At 33.9% G+C, this 21,569-nt stretch overlaps 3 protein-coding genes across 3 annotated transcripts; 2 read left to right on the top strand and 1 right to left on the bottom strand.

Moving 5' to 3' along the window:
* Nucleotides 1,872-6,947, top strand: LOC110272129. Its single transcript, XM_021123985.1, has 13 exons — nt 1,872-1,882; nt 1,960-2,104; nt 2,198-2,465; nt 3,410-3,494; nt 3,598-3,730; nt 3,841-3,998; nt 4,301-4,337; nt 4,966-5,018; nt 5,106-5,399; nt 5,453-5,794; nt 5,837-5,952; nt 6,109-6,339; nt 6,433-6,947. Exons 1-13 carry the CDS (start codon nt 1,872-1,874, stop codon nt 6,945-6,947), a joined length of 2,388 nt encoding a protein of 795 aa, XP_020979644.1.
* Nucleotides 7,711-9,128, top strand: LOC107641165 (ATP-dependent DNA helicase PIF1-like). Its single transcript, XM_016344669.1, has 2 exons — nt 7,711-8,593; nt 8,743-9,128. The coding sequence occupies exons 1-2, from the start codon at nt 7,711-7,713 to the stop codon at nt 9,126-9,128; spliced, it is 1,269 nt and encodes a 422-aa protein (XP_016200155.1).
* Nucleotides 16,765-17,754, bottom strand: LOC107641164. The gene has a single exon (XM_016344668.1). It carries the CDS (start codon nt 17,752-17,754, stop codon nt 16,765-16,767), a length of 990 nt encoding a protein of 329 aa, XP_016200154.1.

Below are 21,569 nucleotides of genomic sequence, written 5' to 3'. Positions count from 1 at the left end.
TAACAGATGCTATGAGTAAACCGTCTAACAAAAAAACTGATTATAAAATCGGTCGTATATGTGATTAATCGGTGAACCGTTAGAACTGGTCGATTTTTTTAAAGGGTTTCCGGTTTATTAATAACTCCTCCAAACGGTGCCATTTTGACTTAAAAAAAAACTGAATCTCCAACGGCTTAAGCCCGTAACCCATTCCCACTCCCACACTCCTCTCCTCTCCTCTTTGAAATTGACGTAAAATTTTGAAATTGAAAGAAGAACCTTAACTCCCTAAATCGTAAGCTTGCAGCCGCCGCAGCGTCAGACTGAGAGAGAGCGTGCTGAGATAGAAGAAGAAAATATTATAGTTAAAGCAATAGCAGAAGCTGAAGGTCAAGCGCATGAAGCAATTGACTGAGGATTATAAAAGGAGAATGCTTATAGAATAGATGCAGGGTGAAAGAGATAAATGGCTTGCTACGATCAACACATCCTTTGGTCATATTGAAGGTTTGCAACTGTTAACAAACCTTTTGGGAATTATATCAGATTAAGAAACAAAAAATTGGTGCTATACATCAAATCTTATTTTCATACCCTTTTTATTCTGTATGTCTTGAAATGCCAGTATTTATGATACAGAATGATTTGCTAACATACAAAAATAAAATAATTTCATGCCTTTTTAAAACTTCTTGTGATTTACAGTACCTAATTATTGCATGTAAATACGGTGATTTCCTCTTTAGAATATATTGCTTCTTATTTTGAATTTTCAAAATTAAACCCCATTTTACCATGTAAATGAAACACAATAAATATTGGCCGTTAATTTCTATCCTAATTTTGATAATTATTTTATTTTATTGATATGATTCAGATTCTTTAATCCTGAATAGTCCAAAAACTTTCCGTCTTTTTTCTTAGTTGGATTTTGATAGAAACGTCAAGATTTTTGCAATCCTTATCAATACTGGGGCTGAACAGTGCTGTGACTCTCTATAAATATAGCATGGATGATCACCATACTTACTGTTTATCTGTACTGAAATTCATAATATTTGAGTAATTTTGTTGTGGCAGGTAGCAATGGCCGTTAATTTCTATCCTAATTTTGATAATTATTTTATTTTATTGATATGATTCAGATTCTTTAATCTTGAATAGTCCAAAAACTTTCCGTCTTTTTTCTTAGTTGGATTTTGATAGAAACGTCAAGATTTTTGCAATCCTTACTAATACTGGGGCTGAACAGTATTGTGACTCTCTATAAATATAGCATGGATGATCACCATACTTACTATTTATCTGTACTGAAATTCATAATATTTGAGTAATTTTGTTGTGGCAGGTAGCAATAGCCATTAATTTCTATCCTAATTTTGATAATTATTTTATTTTATTGATATGATTCAGATTCTTTAATCCTGAATAGTCCAAAAACTTTCCGTCTTTTTTCTTAGTTGAATTTTGATAGAAACGTCAAGATTTTTGCAATCCTTACCAATACTGGGCATGAACAGTGCTGTGACTCTCTATAAATATAGCATGGATGATCACCATACTTACTGTTTATCTGTACTGAAATTCATAATATTTGAGTAATTTTATTGTGGCAGGTAGCAATGGCCGTTAATTTCTATCCTAATTTTGATAATTATTTTATTTTATTGATATGATTCAGATTCTTTAATCCTGAATAGTCCAAAAACTTTTCGTCTTTTTTCTTAGTTGGATTTTGATAGAAACGTCAAGATTTTTGCAATCCTTACCAATACTGGGGCTGAACAGTGTTGTGACTCTCTATAATATAGCATGGATGATCACCATACTCACTGTTTATCTATACTGAAATTCATAATATTTGAGTAATTTTGTTGTGGCAGGTAGCAATGGCAGCTAGGTGAATTTATGTGCCATGTGGTGAATTTCACAATATTTTTTTTATCTTTCACTAAATATGAGGACTTTGATTTTTAGGTATGATCTCATCAAGTGTATCAATGCTGGTCCAGAGCATAAGGTGTGGAAGCTCAAAGTACATGTCATTAGACTTTGGACCGTTTCTCACTTTGCAAATTCTGGGGTGAAGGCACCTATTGAGATGATTGTCCTTGATAAAGAGGTAAAATCTTCTCTTTGCATTTGAGATTTATTTTTGTAATGACTGAGCAATAAACCTCATTTATCTATGACTCTATAAAACTAATGCATTCAGGGGGATACAATTCAATGCTCTATTAAGGGCATATTTGTTCCTATCTTCGAGGGCCTACCCGCTGAGGACAACGTGTACGTGGTCACTAATTTCGCAATTGCTTTGAATACCATCAAGTTCAAGCCTACTAGACACGAATTTAGAATCAACTTCAAGAGGAACACGAATGTGCGTCCGGTACAAGACTCTTCAGTTTTATTGAACGGATTCAATTTTGTTCCGTTCAAAAAAATTCATGCAAAGTCTAAAGAAGATGGTTATTTAGTTGGTAAGTACTTTGTTAGAGTAATCTATCACGCATGTGTTGTTTAATTCTTTGAAGTCTATATTTAACGCAAAATAATTTATCATAATTTTTGTATTACATAATATGTCTATATTTAATGTATGTCATTTGAATTGGCTGATGCGTCATTTTTTGTTATAAGTATAGTACTAAGAAAATTGTATTATTTAGTAAAATTATTCTTCAATTCATTATTGGGTTTGTTTTCTATTATTTTGTGTTTTATTTTAACACATCTAAACATAGATTTCATATACATAACAACTAAAGAATTAGTACCTTTAAAGAAATCGTTGGTAACAAGTACTAACCTATTTATTTTTTGTTTCTTCACGAACTTCAATTTCTAGGTTCTAACTATTTATTAACAATCTTTTATATTTTTATTTTTAAGAAAATTAAAAAAATCTGATATCAACATGGATGAAACTTTGGAAAAGATATGTCATTTTTTGACAAAAAATTGAGCAGATAGAGTTTTGTTAATGGAAAGATTGGCGCCTTTATTTTGTAGATGTGATAGGTCAGCTTGCCTCTAAGGGTAACTTGGTCGAGTTCACACGGGACGGGAACCCGTCAAGTTATATCATGATAGAACTTGATGATCTTGAGTAATGCTTAATATCTTTTTGATAGTGACTTTTGTTTTAAAATCTTATTTTGCAATTTTGTGCCTCTCTTTACTTTACAAGCATTGCTATTTCTTATAGGGGTGGACAGAAATTAAGGGTAACGTTGTGGCAGACTTTGACTTTTAACTTGATCAAATATTTGGAGGAACACCCATGTCTTACCTATGTGGTTATTCTCCAAATGGGCAAGATGAAATTTTATAGTGATTTGTTTATTTTACTGGTATTTGAATGCATATTTTGTGTCATCATATGCTTCTGGTATTTTCTTTAATTTGTTATGTCTTTTTGTAGGGGTCATGGGTGTTTCCAACATAAACTACAATTCGAAACTATTTATCAATATTGAGTTTTTAGCTGCCAGAAATTTCTTTACAAGGTACAGTGTATAGATTAGTAGTGTGGCCAGCAGAATATTTATACAAGGCTTTTGATTATTTAACTAATAGCAAATTTCATAAATTTTGATTTAAAAATGTAAGGATGAACAAATTGGATCCTGTTGACGGACAAAGCATAATACTGCTGGTCTATGATCAACCTGTTTCAATTGAGAAAGATTCTTTGCGTCTGTTAGTCTACAAAACAATTGCCGAGATAAAGGAGCATAATCAGGTAAAATTCTTTCTTTATTAGTCTTCCTTTTTTTTTCAATTATTATGTCTAATGTTTGTTGGATCATAATCTCAATTGTTGTGTTGTACCCTTACATCCATTGATTTTAGAATGTTGTATTTGTTACTGCTGGGACAATTAAGGAAGTTGAGACCGAGTTTGGTTGGTGGTACAAAGGATGTAAGAAGTGTCGTCGTGGCTTAAGAAAACTTGAGAAAAGATATTTCTGTCCCAATTGCGTTGAAGACTACGTGTTTTATGTGCCAAGGTATGACTCACAATATTTCTTTAACATTGACACACTACATACTCTGTCTAAGAAAATAATGGTATAAACTAATTATTTGTATTATTTCTTGATAAATTTTGTAGTTGAATTCTATCATTCATGATTCAGTTAGCCTAATAGGTTAAAGATAATTGATTTTAAATAAGCCTAACCATCTCTTTCAAAGCATAACATATAGCAAGAGTTAAACATAATTAACCAAATGAAAGGGTTTCATTGACTTAAAAGTGTCGAAGAACAATAATAATACAAATTTTGACGTACATAAAAATGTGCATCAGATTACTACAAGTCAAAGAACAGTGTGTCGAGAAACTGGTACCTCATCTAATATTCTCAGTTTACAATCCAGTGAAGATAAATGTGACATTTTTCTCACTGTAATTGACTCATATTTATCTAAATTTAATTTATATCAGTTTAATGATGAAAATTTTCTATATATTTCTCATTACTCATTCATAGGGAAGCAACTATCTATGTATAGTGTACACTGTGCCTCGCATGGAATTGGATAGGAAAATACTCCTCCTAATTATGTAAAATCTTCTACATCAGAGATAATATCTAAATCTTTAACTCTACAGACGGATCCCTCATTGACAAGAACTCCACTGTCCGTGTTAACAAATAGTACGTATAATTAATGATTGCCAAATGATTCATACACCAATATTTAACAAAAGGTATACTTCATCAAAAATCATTTATATAACATAGATTTATTACAATTCTAGCATACTCCAATGTACAAGGACCCGCCAATAATCTAACGAAAAAATATAAGGACATTTAATTCAATGTTTTATTTTACATCAATGGCCAGAAAAATTGACCGAGGGGTGAACAATGGGACTGCTCCTCCAATTTTTAAGCTTGGGGTCAAAACTACCATAGCATTGGTAGCTTACTTCCTCCTGATAGTTACATTTGCACATTTGCCCAGCTATATATCTATGACACAGAAAATGAGATTGATAATCGAATAGGCACACTTCGGTAATTTTCATGCAACCAGTCAAATTTTTTAGTTATTTCTTATCTGTGAGAGAAAATAACATAAATTTTATTGTTTTTTTTTTGTAGCTCCAATAAAGCTATAAATGAGCGGAATAGGAAAATTGTTGCAATATTAAGAAATATGCTAGACAAATATAATAGTTTGGCAAAGAATTTTCGCTATGTAAGAGATAGGTACCAACAGGAAAATTATACAAACATAAAGTTTAAGTTGATTAGTAAAAGAACTAAAGATAGCATGACATACGACTTGCCATCTGCATCTGAAGTGGCTGCATTGATTGTTGGCGATGTCGAACAACTTAGCAAAGATAGAGATATTATTATAGAGAGTCAATCTAGAAGCTCCAGCGGATTGATGTTTTTCATCCATCTTATTTAGCCTTGCAATATCCATTGTTGTTTCCGTATAGGGAGGATGGATTTCGTTTGGGTATTACAACATTAGATTCTATCTCTGCTAGGCCTACAAAGAAAAACAAAATCACTTTGCGACAATTCTTTGCTTTTCGACTACAAAAAAGGACAGGTGAATCTCCGTTAATTCTGAGATCAAAGAGATTATTCCAACAGTTTCTGGTAGATGCCTACACAATGGTGGAATCAGAGAAGTTAAAATTCTTTAGGTGTAAACAACCACAGTTGAGGGTTGATAAATACAAATGTCTGCATGAAAGTCTTATAATCGGAGATGTAGATGCTGCAAGGCTTGGCAAAAGAATCATTCTTCCTAGTACTTTTACCGGTGGACCTAGGTATATGATGAATAATTGTAAAGATGCATTTGCAATTTGCAGATATGCAGGATACCCTAGCTATTTTATCACCATGACCTGTAACCCTGAATGGGATGAGATAAAAAGAGAAGTGACTTCCATTGGATTGAAGGCAGAAGACCGTCCTGATATATTGTGTTGAGTTTTCAAGATCAAGCTTGATGGTTTGATTGATGACCTAAAAGAGAAAAAAATCTTTGGCAAAATTTTAGGATGTAAGTCTGTGTTTATGCAACGCTTTATTAAAATCTTATGTTGTAATGCTTTGCTCATTTGTCTTTTTCAATTTTCAGACGTTTGCACTGTAGGGTTTCAAAAGAGAGGGCTTCCACATGCACATATCCTTTTATTCATGAGTAACGAGTTCAAGCCACAAACACCAGATGACATAGATAAACATATAACAGCTGAGATTCCTGATAAAAATGAAAGGCCAAATCTACATGGAGCTGTTCAAAATTACATGGTACATGGTCCATGTGGTCCGTACAACAAGAATTCACCTTGCATGAAGAATGGATCCTGTTCAAAGTTCTATCCTAAAGAGTTTAGACAGCGAACACTCATTGATGAGGCCAGATTTCCCAAATAAAGGCGTACTGATAACGGTCGAACAGTGAAGAAAAGGAAATGTGTACTAGACAATAAGTTCATTGTTCCGTATAATCCAGAATTGTTGCTCAAGTTCGGGTGCCACATAAATGTGGAATACACATGTCAAACAAGTTCTATTAAGTATCTGTTTAAGTATATACACAAGGGTAATGACTGCGTAACAGCTACTCTATACAATGCTGGTGATATGTCAGAAGCCACACAAGTTGTTGACGAAATTAGGAATTACTACAATTGTAGGTACATTTTGGCATGTGAGGCAGTCTGGCATCTATTTGGATACGAAATCCAAGAGAAAGAACCATTTGTGATTAGACTTCCATTCCATTTGGAGGATGAGCAACCTTTGATTTATGGTGAAACTTCTAATGTGAATGATATCGTCGAAAGAGCAATATCTCATAAGTCTATATTTTTGGGATGGATGGCGGCGAACATGTCATATCCCTATGCTCGAAGTCTGACTTATCCCGAGTTTCCAACCAAGTTTGTTTGGAAGGACGATTCTTCAAAGTGATTTCCTCGAAAGAAAGGCTTCGCAATTGGAAGGTTGACTCATGTACCTGCAGGTAATGACGAGTTTATATTTAATTTTGATCTTACTTATTTAATGATTTAAATTTAAAATCTTAATAGCCTGTATCCCACGTCCATTTTATTCGATTTATCTACACTAGAAAATAAATGTTTAAATAACTTTCAACAGTTATAATCTGTAGATTATACAATTTTTTATTTTCTATATTTTTTAGGAAAATTATTCTTATGCGGATGTGTAGCTACATAATAATTAAAATAGCGTAGCTTAACCCATTTAACAACTTAAAAGTCGGATTTTAACCAAGTTTTTTGCAGCAAATACTGAAGAATATTACCAACGACTTCTCTTGAATACTCAAAGAGGATGTATGAGTTTTCGAGATATAAGAACAGTAGGAGGAACAATTTATGCTATGTATAGAGATGCATGCTTCGTCCTTGAACTCTTGCAAGATGACAAAGAATTCATTGATACAATTAAGGAAGCAATCTCATGGGCCTCAGGATCATATGTTAGGAGGTTATTTATCATTCTATTAACATCCAACAATATCTCAAGACCAGAACATGTCTGGGATAGATGTTGGCATGAACTCTTAGATGATATTTTGTATTGACAGAGAGCCGTGATGAACATGAGGGGTGAGTTTTTATTAGTTACAATGATAAAAGTTCTTCCTTATTGATCATTTTTAGTTTAATTAAATTTTTATAGTATTGTATAATATGCAGAGTTAACAATGTCAGATGATGAGATTAAGCAGTTGTGCTTAATGGATATAGACAAGATCTTACATTCCTATGGTAAAACCTTGAAAGACTATCCTCCTATGCCTTTAGCAACTGAAGTTGATAGTTCTTTGTTAACCGAAAGGGTTATTAGGGAAGAGCTAAACTTTAACAGGGATGATTTAAAGAAAAATGCCTCAGACATGTTAGCCATCGCAACACCTGAGCAGAGATATGCATTTGATAAAATTGTTACAGCTGTGTATTGTGATGAAGGGAGGTTTTTCTTTGTGTATGGTCATGGGGATACTGGAAAAATATTTCTCTGGAACCTTATGTCTGCCGAGATTCGCTCAAGGGGTGATATAGTGTTAAACGTTGCTTCGAGTGGTATTGCATCTTTACTTCTTTCCAATGGAAGAACGGCACACTCAAGGTTCAAAATACTGCTGAATATAACTGAGGATTCTGTATGTAACATCAAACCTGGTTCCCCTCAAGCAATGTTGCCGTTGAAAGCCAAACTTATAATTTGGGATGAGGCTCCAATGGTTAGTAGGTACTGCTATGAAGCGCTTGATAAATGCTTGGGTGATATCATGAGGTGTTCTCCAACATATAGCAAAGATTTTCCCTTTGGAGAAAAAGTGGTTGTACTAGGTGGAGACTTTAGACAAATTCTTCCTTTCATTCTTCGAGGATCGAGACAAGACATCGTTCATTCAACTGTGAATTCGTCTTATCTTTGGAAGTTTTGTCAGGTGCTCAAACTAACAAAAAACATGAGACTCTCTGTAGGGACGACTGCTTCAGATCAAGATGAGACAGAGCAATTTGGTGAGTGGTTATTGAAAGTTGGTGATGGTCTAATAGGTGACAATATGAATGGTGAATGTGAGATATGTCTTCTAGGAGATATTGTTATTCCTTCTTCGGACCAGGCATTTGATGAGTTGATTCATTTTTCTTATCCAAATATTTTGGAAAACATGTCCTCAAAGGATTTTTTTTCAAAGCAAGAACTATACTGGCTCCCACACTAGACATTGTTGAAGAGATCAACAACCATCTGATGGCTATCATTCCTGGAGAGACAAAATTATATTTTAGTTCGGATTCCATTTGTATGGATGAAGAGAATATGGAGAGTCAACTAGATATCTATAGTCCTGAATTACTGAATAGCATAAATTGCTCTGGTTTGCCTCCACATAAATTAATACTCAAGGTTGGTGTTCCGGTGATGTTACTGAAGAATATTGACAAATCCAGTGGTCTTTGTAATGGTACAAGGCTACAAGTTAGGAAGCTTGGAAATCATGTCATAGAATATGAAGTCTTAACGGGTAACAATGTTGGTCATATTGCTTTGATTCCAAGAATGAATATGGTACCAACAAATGAAACCGTCCCAGTTAGATTCCAATGAAGACAGTTTCCCATAATAGTATCGTTTGCCATGACAATTAATAAGTCTCAGGGACAAACTTTATCTCATGTTGGATTGTATTTGACCAAACCAATTTTTACACATGGCCAACTATATGTGGCACTTTCAAGAGTTAAGAGTAAGAGAGGTTTAAAAGTTTTACTTATAAATCACGTAAGAATGTCTGCAAATTCAACCATCAATGTTGTTTATAGAGAAGTCTTTGAAAAAATAGTATTCTAATGTAAATATTTTAATTTTATTTTAAATTCTGTATCAGTGTATAATTATTTTACTTTAAAAAATATAAAATAATTATTACTCACTTTTTTTAAGTTAAACTTTGATTTTGATAATAATTTTATAAATTTCTTAAAATAATAATTATTTTGTACTTTTATTTTAAATATCGAAGCATATAATTTTTTTTTACTTTTATAAATTTTTCCGTGCTGAGCACGGGTTCATACACTAGTTTTTTTAAAATATAAAACCTAAAAAATAAAATTCTAAAATATATGTTATTATTTACATCCTAAATAAAAAATTTATTTTTCCACAAAAATTATCACACTCAAAACACATTCTAAATCCTAAATCAAAAAGTAATTTGTGATGTTTATTAAATCTTAAATATAATTTTCTAATTATTATTATTATTATTATTATTATTATTATTATTATTGCCACTTTTTTTCAGCTCATGTCATCACTGTTATGTTCATCATCATGGTTTTTTTTTTTGGGACAAGAATAAGTACTTTTTGTTTTATTTTTTGGCAACAGATTTTTTTTTCTTTATTTTTTGCTATTCATAATCCTCTTTCTTGAATTAAAAAAACTACCCATAACACTTCTATTTTTAAATTTAAAAGAAAAAAAAGAAATTCATAACTACTTTGTACAAAACTTGTAGACCCACTAAAAATAGCCTACAAATACATCGTTAATATTAGCATTAACTTTTGCTAATTATAACACTCGAAGTGACAAATTTATCATGTTTCTATCTTCGATTCAATAATTGTTTTCACTGCACTCAGCATATAAACCACTTATAGAAGTAAGACCATCTCCAGTAGGGAAGTCATTCTAGTCCCTATTTATTGCCCACTTGTCATAAAAAGTAACTCCACATCAACTTTTGCGTCATAAACAATAAATAGGAACTCAAAGAATCTCTCTCTTCTCCATTAGAAGGACCTAACTTTAATCCCTATTATGATCTCACTTAATTAATTAATTAAAGTAATTAAAATTAATATAATTATTATTTTTAATTATTTAATATATATATTTAATATATATATATATTTTTTATTAACTTACCATATGGCATGATTTTATTGGTTGTTGCAAGTCCCTGTTTAGAGGAACTCTCAACCTTGATCCACGTAAAAAATCCTCTTTTCCTTTGCACTCTAATGATAATTGAGTCCCCAAATGTCAGAAGAAAAACTCTATTTCTTAGTATTGGAGTTGCTCTAATTTCAGCCATATATTTTCATTACCTACAAAAATTTATATTAATTATGATTTAATATAATTAATTATTAAATAATTAATTAAATAGATATATAAGTATTTAATATAATAAATTATTATAATTATTAATAAATTAATTATAATTTAATTATTTAATATATATATTTAATATATATATATATTTTTTATTAACTTACCATATGGCATGATTTTATTGGTTGTTGCAAGTCCCTGTTTAGAGGAACTCTCAACCTTGATCCACGTAAAAAATCCTCTTTTCCTTTGCACTCTAATGATAATTGAGTCCCCAAATGTCAGAAGAAAAACTCTATTTCTTAGTATTGGAGTTGCTCTAATTTCAGCCATATATTTTCATTACCTACAAAAAAAAAAAAAAAGGCTTTCAACACTATAGCACTGCCCTTAAAATAAATATATGACAAATAGTTATGTACTAAAATTAAGTAAACAAAATCGATCAACTCATTAAATGCTTGCTCGGAATCAACAACTATCATATCAACAAAAATCTTAATTTCCAGCTCTTCGTCAAAGACTATTTCTCATGGGCTATCACGGTATCACCAACCTTTAATAACTAATTACTAATTTTTTTTTTTTTTTTTCTATTGGTTTAAATTTTTTCTTCTCATTATTAGCTTCGTATTAGAACTTCAACAGATTTCAACAAATGTAAAGAATTTATAATTGCATATACTATATCCCATCGAAATTCTCTATAAATAACAAGTAATATTTCTCTAAAGTATATTCATCGAATACAATTACCTTCCTTCAAAATGAACACCCACCATTTTTTACGGCCACCATTTTTTGAGTTAAACATATAAGATTTTCTTCCTTGGAATCGAACAATGAAATGGTGATCATCATGCCAAATTTGATCTCGACGCGTTTAGATCAACTTCATGTTAATCGTGACAATCATCGTAATAATGACAATGTTAATAATAATCTCCATAATAATGATTAGACGATGCTGCTTCCTTTGATAGTCATCTAGATCATGATGTATTTTTCTTGATTAGGTTCATTTTTTTTGGTAGAAAAGGGGTCGTAGACCCCAACAGCAACCAAAGAAACACAAACTAAAACAAACACTAAAAAAACATTATTTAGAATCTTTCAAACCTAAAGGTACCCATGGCGTTGGAAGCTAAGAGAGTGCATGAATAGTATCTGGAGGGTTTCATAAAAAATATGAAACCCATAAAAAATATTTTATCTTTTTTTTGGCTAAAATATCTGCCATCAAATTTGCTTCTCAAAGGATGTGATTTCAACGCACCTGAAAAATTCTTTTCACAAGAATCTCAATGTCTTTAAGAAGAGTTATACACGGATGCTGGACAAGACACCCATACTTAACAAAATTAATGGCCATAACAGAATTCCACTCAATAATCATATGATGAAACTCATTAGCGGTAGCAATCTGTAGTCCTTTAATAATCGCCCATAGTTCATCTTGCATGATTGAACATCCTCCTAAATTGTAAGAAAAATCCGTGACAAACCTACCCAAATGATTACGGACAATACCTCTACAACTTGCATTACCTGTTTGATTGAAGAAAGAACCATCCACGTTAATTTTCACGAATGGATCATTCGGGGGCACCACCGAATCAGCTCCTGATTGGTGTTGGTCTTCTTTGGAGTAATGTTGTCCTTCATCACTAGAGCATAATCAAAACTCCTGCTGATAATAGACCCAGCCACCTCATTAGTATGAAAACACTTTCCTTCAAACACATGTTTGTTTCTAGAATACCACAAAGATGATAAAGTCGCTCCAAATCGAACAGGCCAATCACCAGGAATCAACAGATTTTGAATAAGCCACTCCATCTAGTTAAGGTTAAAAAAATCTCTTATAGAAATTTGGGACTGAAATAAATGCCAAGTATCTCTAGCAAAATGGCAGTCCCTTAGCACATGTAAAGCTGTTTCATTACTATGAGGGCACCGCGGATAGGCAGCATCATGGAATAAATGTCTTCTGTACCTTTCGGCATTTGTGAGAATAGCATCATGGGCTACTAACCATAGAAAATAGCAGATTTTTTCTGGGCCTTTCCATCTCCAGATGAGCTTGAAGATATGACTATAGACTCACGGGTTCTCTTGTAACGAGTTATAAGCAGATTTCAAAGAAAAAGTTCCATCAGAGGAGTTCGCTCATGCAACCTGGTCACCTTCCTTCCAAGCCGAAGGCGGAAACATGGCCACTATCTTCTAAACCGCCATTTCCGGAAGCAAGCTCTTCAGTTTGTCCACATCCCAGCCCCCTGAAACGGTGAAAAAATCTGTAATTAAAATTTCTGAATCAGAGACATCACTTACTTGAGGGTGGAGTTTATTTAGGCTTCTTATATTTGGCACCCAATTGTATTCCCAAAACCTTATTTGAGATCCATTGCCTATGTGCCAAATTGAATTGGCATGGACATCCTTCCAAAAAGAACAGATATCTTCCACAAATTAGATTCATTTTTCTTCCTCTTGATGAGAGGAATAGTCTCATTGCCGCATCTGTACTTTGCCCTCAGGACTTTCGACCAAGGGGAGTCTCTTTTTTCGATCAGACTCCAATCCACTTTCATCATGAATGCTCGGTTTAGATCTTTGGCATGTCTAACACCAAGACCACCAGCCGGTTTTGGTTTAGTAACTGTCTGCCAGTTTAAGAGATGGACTTTTTTGGATTGCTCTGCTTCTCCCCAAATAAAGCTCCTGCAATTACGATCAATAAAATTACCAGTAGCAGTAGGTAATAGAGCAGTTTGCATAGTATAGGAAGGCATAACAGAGAGGACAGATCTCACTAAAGTAGTTCTCCCTGCTAGGGAGATGGAGGAGGCTTTCCAGTTGTTAAGTCTTCTCTTGATCTTAGCTTCGATCTCCTTGTACGTGTCCTTTGTCACTCTAGAGTGAATGATTGGAACACCCAAGTATTTACCCAGGTCATCAGTTCTAAGGAAGTTTAAGAAATTTCTAATATCATGTCTCACTCGGTGTCCTACACTCTTAGAGAAAAAATCATAGTTTTTTCACTGCTGATTTTTTGACCGAAACTTGTGCAAAACTCTTCTAAAATTCTCTCAATAATGTCTGCCTGCTCCATATTTGCTTCCGCAAAAAGTATTAGGTCATCCGCAAAATAAAGATGGGAAAGCTCAGGAGCCTCCCGATTTAGCTGGATAGGCTTCCAAAATCCCATACTAACCGCAGTGTTAATAAGATGAGATAGTCTTTCCATACAGAGAACAAAGATGTAGGGAGATATCGGATCACCTTGGTGGATACCTCTAAAAGAGAGGAACTCATTTAAGGCATCCCCATTCCATAAAACTCTCATTCTAGTAGTGAAAATACAGGTACAATAAGCTCAATGATATTGGGAGGAAGTCCGATATCTGTGAGGGTTTCCCGAACGAAGCTCCACTTCAACATGTCGTAAGCTTTCTCTAAATCAATTTTGATAGCCATCCAACCTTTTGGACCCTTTTTGTTCCTCATAGAGTGAATGATCTCTTGAATAATGATGATATTATCCGAGCTCTGTCTCCCCGGTACAAAGCTACATTGTGTAGGACTGACAACCTTATCCATTACTCTTCTCAACCTGTTAGCCAGAGTTTTGGTGATCATCTTATAGGAAACATTGCATAAACTGATCGGATGCATTTGCTTCAGATTGATAATCGGTTCCACTTTCGGAATCAGCGCTATAAGAGTTTCGTTTATTTCTCCTACTTTCTCAGGAGTCATAAAGATTTCCTCAATAAGCTTGACCAGGTCCAAACCAACTTTATCCCATTGATTTTGGTAGAAGACTACTTGAATACCATCAATACCTGGTGCTTTAAGGCTCTCCATATTGAAAACCGACTCTTTAATTTCAGAAAGAGAAAATATACTACTATGGCATCCAAGTCCTCTTGAGGAAGGTCTGGAAAGGAGTTCCTTAGGAAAAAAATCAGCAGCCCGGGTATCATCCGAATAAAGTTTAAAGAAGAACGTAGAGGCCATGTCCTCCAAAGTAATTTTATCACTTACCCAGTTACCATCCATGTTTTGAAGACTGAACACTTTATTTTTCCTTCTTCTAGCTAACGTAGTCCCATGGAAGTACTTAGTATTGCACTCTCCAAATTCAATCCACTTACATTTAGATTTCTGAAACCACATCACTTCTTCTTGAATAAGAATTTCTTCATATTCTCTCCAAAGAGAAGCCTGTAAGTCTTGAAAAAAATGATTATTCTAGGAGTTCATGCTAGCTGTAATCCCATTTAATCACCTAATAATTCTGCTATTCCTTTTCAGAATATTACCGAAGACATTGAAATTCCAGGACTTAACTGCTTTTTGAAAGTTTAAAATGCATTCAGACCAAGAAAGATTCCAATTATTACTAACCATATTGGAGAAGTCGGGGTGAGATAGCCAAGAAGCCATAAATCTAAACGGTCTACGGCCATCATTAACATTATTAGGGGGAGAAAAGTGAAGACCAGGGGGGAGTGATTAGATTTAAAGCTAGGTAGATGTTTAACATAAGCATTTGGAAATCAGATTTGTCAGTCCAGGTTACAAATCCCACGGTCTAACCGTTCATGCAAACCTCCCATTTTCTAAGTAAATGGCCAACCAAAGAAACCCAAATCAAGTAGCCCAGTCTCAAAGACACAAGATTGAAAATCCTCACAAGCATATCTATTTTTATTAGAGCTACCTCTTCGTTCATGATCGTGAAGAGTAGCGTTAAAATCCCCAATGAGAAACCAAGGAAGATTATTTTCCCAATTGAGATCACAAATATTATTCCAAAGGTTTCTGCAATTAACCCTTTGGGGATACCATAAAAGCATAAAGTAGCCACGGTTCAGAATTTTCATAATTTACTTTCATGTTAACCATCTGGTAATTATGGCTAATCACATCCACTCTCCAGATACTAGTATCCCAGAGGCACAAAATACCCCCAGATTGCCCTCTACCCTCTTCAATAAAATAGCTATCAAGCCGAAATTTCTCACAGCAACTTGCCATGAGAACCACTTATATGAGTTTCAATAAGAATTAAAAAACTAACCTTATACTCCTTTTGTAAGTCTCTAATGAGGCTAGAAAAGGTTTTCCCCTGCCCCCCTACAGTTACAGGCTAAGAGATTCATAAAAGCAGCAATAAAGAAGAATGGATCACAAGACCACAGCCGTTTAACACAGTTCTTGAGCCGTAACACTCGAATTCGCCAGGTTTGTCATGGTTTGACTTTCTTCCCCGTGATGGAGACTCCAATTCGGTGGTGAGGATTCCGGTGGCTTGTCTGGTGGAGGGTTCTCTTTGTGCGTTGACTGGCCCCTCAGTCTCGTCGATGATTCCCCCTGATTTAAGAACGCATTCTTCACAACATGGGCCTCCATAAATTTCTCGGTTAGATCATTGAAATCGGCCAATTGGTTATGCTCTCTTTGTAGTCTTCGCATGCTTTTGAGCATCTGTTGTTCCATCTCCACCGTTTTGGGGTTTCTTGATACGGAAGAGTGAGGTTGGGTCATGGCCAGGGAATTTTTAATAATGACCCATTTCTTCTCAGCTTCCTTTATCTTAGGCTTTGTTGGTTTACCCGTTTTTTGAGGCCCAAGGTTGAAGGAGTGGCCTTTCTTTTGTGTTTGTTTGCCGGCAAAAGCTCTCTTCTGAACTTGAACAATAGGCCTATTAGCTTTAGTGGAAACTAGTTTTTCTATCTGGCCCAAATTGACTTGCCTATCATCCTTCATTTGTGTGCCTATCATCCTTCATTTGTTTATCTAAAGCCATATTTTGCTCACCTGGGCCATTATGCACGTTATTGATTTGCTCAATAGTGGCTGCATGTAATTCATGCGAGATTTTCTCTTTCTTATCATCAAATAGCACATTAAACCTTGATCCCTTTTTCATGATGTGATTACCGTTATTATAAGAACCTTCCTTATTTGTTTCGAGGTCCTTGGGTTGATTGGTTTATCTTTTAGCGTGTTGTGGCTTCTCTGATTTCCGTTTTTGGAATTTCTGGATCATCATCCAAGTTCTGAAATCCGGGAAATTTTGATTAATGCCAGGATTTTTGTCACTCAGTCAATCACCTGAGATCTCCTCTTGCCTTTCCTGGCTATCAACAATTGCGTCACCATCGAAAACCACTTGTTTCTCTTTCGCCACCTCCGCCTGATGATCCTCCCTGATAACAGATGCCTCTCCACATAACTCAGAGCGGTGGCCATAAACCCCGCAATTGAAACAAATCAGGTGAAGGCCCTCATATTCAATGTTTAGAGTGTTTCCCAGAACAGATATTTTTGGGATCAATTTTATTGATAAGTCAATTTCTACACATATCCTTGCGAAGCGTCCTCTCGAATGAATCGATGTAGCTTTATCAACCTTCAATATAGTTCCGATGGTCGACCGTACCCTCCATAAGAAATGATGATTATATAGTTCAATAGGCAAATTAAGAATATGAATCCACGTTGCAACTTTTTTCACTTGCTGTTCTAAAGACAAAAAGAAAGGTCTCCATCTTTGAACTATCAAATAGTGTCCCGCCACCATCCAAGGTCCTCCAAGAAGGGCGTGAGAATAATCTTCTTCTGCAAAATGAACTAAGAAATAATCACGATCCATATCAATAACATTAATCTTACCTTTATTTGCCCAATCTCTATTCAGAAGTTGCTCCATGGTTCCTAAATGGATTATTTTTCCGAGTATTTTGACAATGAAAGTAACATGCCAGGGTTTGCACCATTCATTAAATTCTTCTTTTGAAACTTTAATTTCCAGACAAGGATCGAAAGCTTTATCCTTAATCGATAAGTCCTCGTCTTCTCTGTACCATCGATCCTCTGAATTAGGTCCATCCTCCGTGATGCTATTGTTTAAAACATTATTTTCATCACGTATCAACTCGGGTGCAACTAGGAGAGATTCTTTATATGATATCTTAGGCTTCATCACCATTTTCTCAACATTGTCAGTACGAATTTCTATTGCGTCCCCTGATTGGTTAAGATCGACATCTCGTGCCTTGACTTTTTTAGTGCTTCGTTGGACAAGATCAATCATTTGGGTAGGAAATCTAGGAGAGCTATCATGGTGCTCCATTAAAAAAAAAAAAAAAGTTAAAAGCTAACAACGGAAGAGAGGTTCTTGATTAGGTTCATAAGATGATTATTTTACCTTATATTCCTTAGCTGAACTTCAGCAAGTCTTAATTGATAAGATGAAATTAATTGGTTCTACTTGAACTGTTGGTGCTAATCAAAGAGATTTAGAACCAATTTCTAGTTTGAGTGACGAATATTTTCAAAGATATCATAAAAGCCACTTTTTATGTTTATGTCTACATTTATAGCTAAACTTGAAGAATTAACAATAAGCTTTGAAGTCCGTGAGGATCAGTGGGTTACTATCACAGTATCACTAGGTTTATTAATGGATTTAGGGACTTAGGATAACATCAAGGTGGGGAAATTATAAATAATTTTTAGAAATTTTAAAATAAAAATATCACAATTTTATGTTTGGTTCAAAGTTTAAAAAATTATTTTTAAGTATGTTTAACTTTAGAGAATCAAAATACTATCATTTCAATTTTCACTTTTCTTTTGGGTATATTTGATTCCCATAAAAATGAAATCTGAGTAACAAAGTAATACTTGAACCACACATTCCTTGTGAAGAGTGGGATGTGTTTTACAACAATAATTTTGTTTTATTTGCAAGTGAACAAATTTTGAAGGTAATGAAAATTTGATATAAAAAAAGAGTAAAGTATCGTTTTTGTCCTCAAACGTTTGGGGTAAGTCTTATTTGTGTCCGTAACGTTTAAATCGTCTTATTTGTATCTTTAACGTTTATAAAAGTGATTCAATGTTATCCTACTATTAATTATACTAACAAATCAGATTATATTTTTCAATTATTCTCACTTGGATGTATTTATTCTCAATTAGGTCTCACTTGGATGTGTTCGATTTTAATATTATACCCACAATTTGTTTCTAGATTTAATTATGTCTCTAGAAAAGTGAATTATGTAAATGTTGTAGGAATTAGTTTCAACATTTGATGAGCTATTTTTCGGAGTAGATTATCGATTCTATCCCAGACATTTGTATTCTAACTTCAAGAAGAGATTTTTAAAACTCAAACTAAAGCGCTCATGATGTGTATTGACGGCAGGATAACATTGAATCACTTTTACAAACGTTAGGGATACAAATAGGACGATTTAAACGTTAGGGATACAAATAGGATTTACCCCAAACGTTGGGGACAAAAACGATACTTTACTCTAAAAAAAAGAGCAAAAAGTTAGAACAGAATTATACATCAATTATTACATATAAAAAAGATTACTGCACTAATAGTGATGAGACAATATATATATATATATATCCAAGACTTTGGTCAAGACTACACACATAACTAACTTTATCAGATTATAGAAAAACTACACTTGAATTGAATTTTTTTATTTTTGTCCAAAAGCTTAACAGTTACTAACTGCAATAACAGAGACTTCACTGGTTAATTCCCTAATATTCCCCCTCAAATTCAGAGTAGTTTTGCAATTACTCTGAGTTTGTCCATGATGCTTTGTCCCTTGAAAGTACCTCAAGATTCTTTTAACTACTTTCCAATGAGCAAAAAGTGAATTATGCATAAACTGGCTTATTTTGCAAACTGCAAAGGACAAGTCAGGTCTTGTTACCACTGACCTTGTAGAGTGTTGGATCTTCGAAATCTTCAGACCTAACTGATGTTAATTGTAGCGAGCTTGTCAACACCTACAAATAATAATATTGGCATTTAAAGATGCTAGAACAAGAGTCCATGTGTTGGTTTTCATGAGAGCCTTCTATTCTTCTCCCATTGCCTTTTGCCAATTAGCATTCTAAAGAGCAAGTGTTACTGATGATGGTGGTTTGTCTTCATCTTCAACTTTAATAGCAGTGGCAGTATGTTATGTCAATTGAGAGGAGGATTAGTAGAAGTAAATTGTGGACATTGTAACCCTATCCCTGAATTTGGGATTGGATCATGAGGCGTAAAAGATATAGGTTCAGAGTTGGCTTGAGGTATAATCGAGTCACTTGGCATGTCAGGATGCATTCTTATTCTCATTTGTGGCAATGTCACTAGAGGCAAGAGAATCATTACTTTCAGAAGGATCTTTAACATCAAAACTAGGAGTGCTTGTTGTGGGGATGTTAGTGTTCTAACTTGGAAGAAAAAAATTCAAATGTTTGGATGAAGAAATTAAAGGTATAGTGGAATTATAAAAAATAATGGCAGATTTGGGTTTGTTAAAAAATAAAGATAGATAAGAAAAATCAGATTCATTAAATCTTACATTTTTTTATATGTATACCATACCGGATGGAGACAAACATTTATATCCCTTAGAGTTGGAGGCATATCCAGAAAACACACACTTATGTTATGAGACTTGTAGTCAAACTTGTGTGTATTGTATGCTCTTAAGTGAGGATAACAAGAGCTTCCAAAAGTCCTCAACAGAGAATAATCAGATTTTTGAGAGAATAGTTTTTCATAAGGGGATTTGTTTATAAGATAAGTGGCAGTAAAAAATGCTTCATCCCAATATATCAATGGCATTGATGCAGTGAAAAGCATGACCAATCCCATTTCAGTGATATGGCAATACTTTCTCTCTGCCCTACTATTTTTCTCATGATTTAGTCATGAATGTATGAGACACCTTGAGTTGAAAGAAACTCTCGAAAATTGTTATTAACAAATTCCTTACCATTGTTCAATTGTAAGGCTTTGATATGTTGGGCAGTAAGCTTCTCCATGTATGCCTTATATTGTTAGAAAGCTTGTAGGACCTGAGACTTGTTGACAAGTAATAACTTGAAAAGACATCAATAAAAGTAACGTAATACCGCCTAAGTGTGAAATTAATGGGAATGGTCCCTAATCATCGGAATACACAACCCGAAAAGGAATGGTGTGCATATTTGCCTTAGCAAAAACTATCACACAAAGTAGTAGTAACAATATCATTTGATTTATTAATGGGTGTATTACATGCAGAGAGGATTTGTTTTACAACTTTGTAATTTGCATGCCTTAAACGTTTGCGCCAATTATCTATAGTATTCATAGAAATAGAAAAAAGATGACAATTATTGAGTATAGTAGGAACAGATTTGGGTACAGCAGTGTCATAGAATTGGTAAATTCTATCCTTTCAGAAGCCACGCACCAAGATTTCTTTAGTAAGAGAGCATTTGACATAACATATATGAACATGGAATTCAAAAAAACACCTGATTATCCTCAGCAAAATGAGCCACACTAATCAAATTATTGGTTAATTCAGGAGTATGATTAAGAGTAGTCAAGCGAAAAAATCGATTAGATGAATTGGAATGTAATAAAGATTGATCAATATGTGTAATACGCATACCTGAACCGTTATCTACATGAACTTATTCCGAGCCATTACAATCTGAGTAAGCGAGGAGATTGGATTGATCATTTTTTATATGATGCGAGGCACCCATGTTAGGATGCCAAGAATCATCACTGATTGTACCGGGGACAGCAACAAAGGCTGAAAAGGGTTGTGAAATGAGTTTAGTTTGTTTTGAGTTTTTAAGTTGATTAATTTGTTTCAGTTTTATAACCGTTAATCAAGAAGTTAGCTTTTTACATCAATTATGATAAAAACTCAAAATTTAGTCAAATTAATTAAATTATTTATTAATTTTATGTAAAATTCACTATATTTAAAATTTTATTATAAATTATTTTTTAGCATTAATATGGTAATAGCCTGGTTCAATTGTACAGTTTCATCGTAATTGACAGCTGTTATTAGAGATCGTAGGATAATCATCATTAAG

This window comes from Arachis ipaensis, chromosome B05, assembly GCF_000816755.2.
Source record: "Arachis ipaensis cultivar K30076 chromosome B05, Araip1.1, whole genome shotgun sequence".
NCBI lineage: Eukaryota > Viridiplantae > Streptophyta > Magnoliopsida > Fabales > Fabaceae > Arachis > Arachis ipaensis.
The sequence above is the reverse complement of the archived record's forward strand: the minus strand, read 5'-3'. Positions and strand labels throughout refer to the sequence as shown.

What these genes read in the sequence shown, in the direction of transcription:
- LOC110272129 (XM_021123985.1), top strand. An exon ending in GCCAGAAATTTCTTTACAAG is followed by an intron (nt 3,495 to 3,597) that starts GTACAGTGTATA and finishes TAAAAATGTAAG; the next exon opens with GATGAACAAATTGGATCCTG. An exon ending in TACGTGTTTTATGTGCCAAG is followed by an intron (nt 3,999 to 4,300) that starts GTATGACTCACA and finishes AATGTGCATCAG; the next exon opens with ATTACTACAAGTCAAAGAAC.
- LOC107641165 (XM_016344669.1), top strand. Translation starts at nt 7,711, where the DNA reads ATGTCAGATGATGAGATTAAGCAGTTGTGCTTAATGGATATAGACAAG. An exon ending in TGACAATATGAATGGTGAAT is followed by an intron (nt 8,594 to 8,742) that starts GTGAGATATGTC and finishes CTCCCACACTAG; the next exon opens with ACATTGTTGAAGAGATCAAC.
- LOC107641164 (XM_016344668.1), bottom strand. Translation starts at nt 17,754, where the DNA reads ATGATTGATCTTGTCCAACGAAGCACTAAAAAAGTCAAGGCACGAGAT.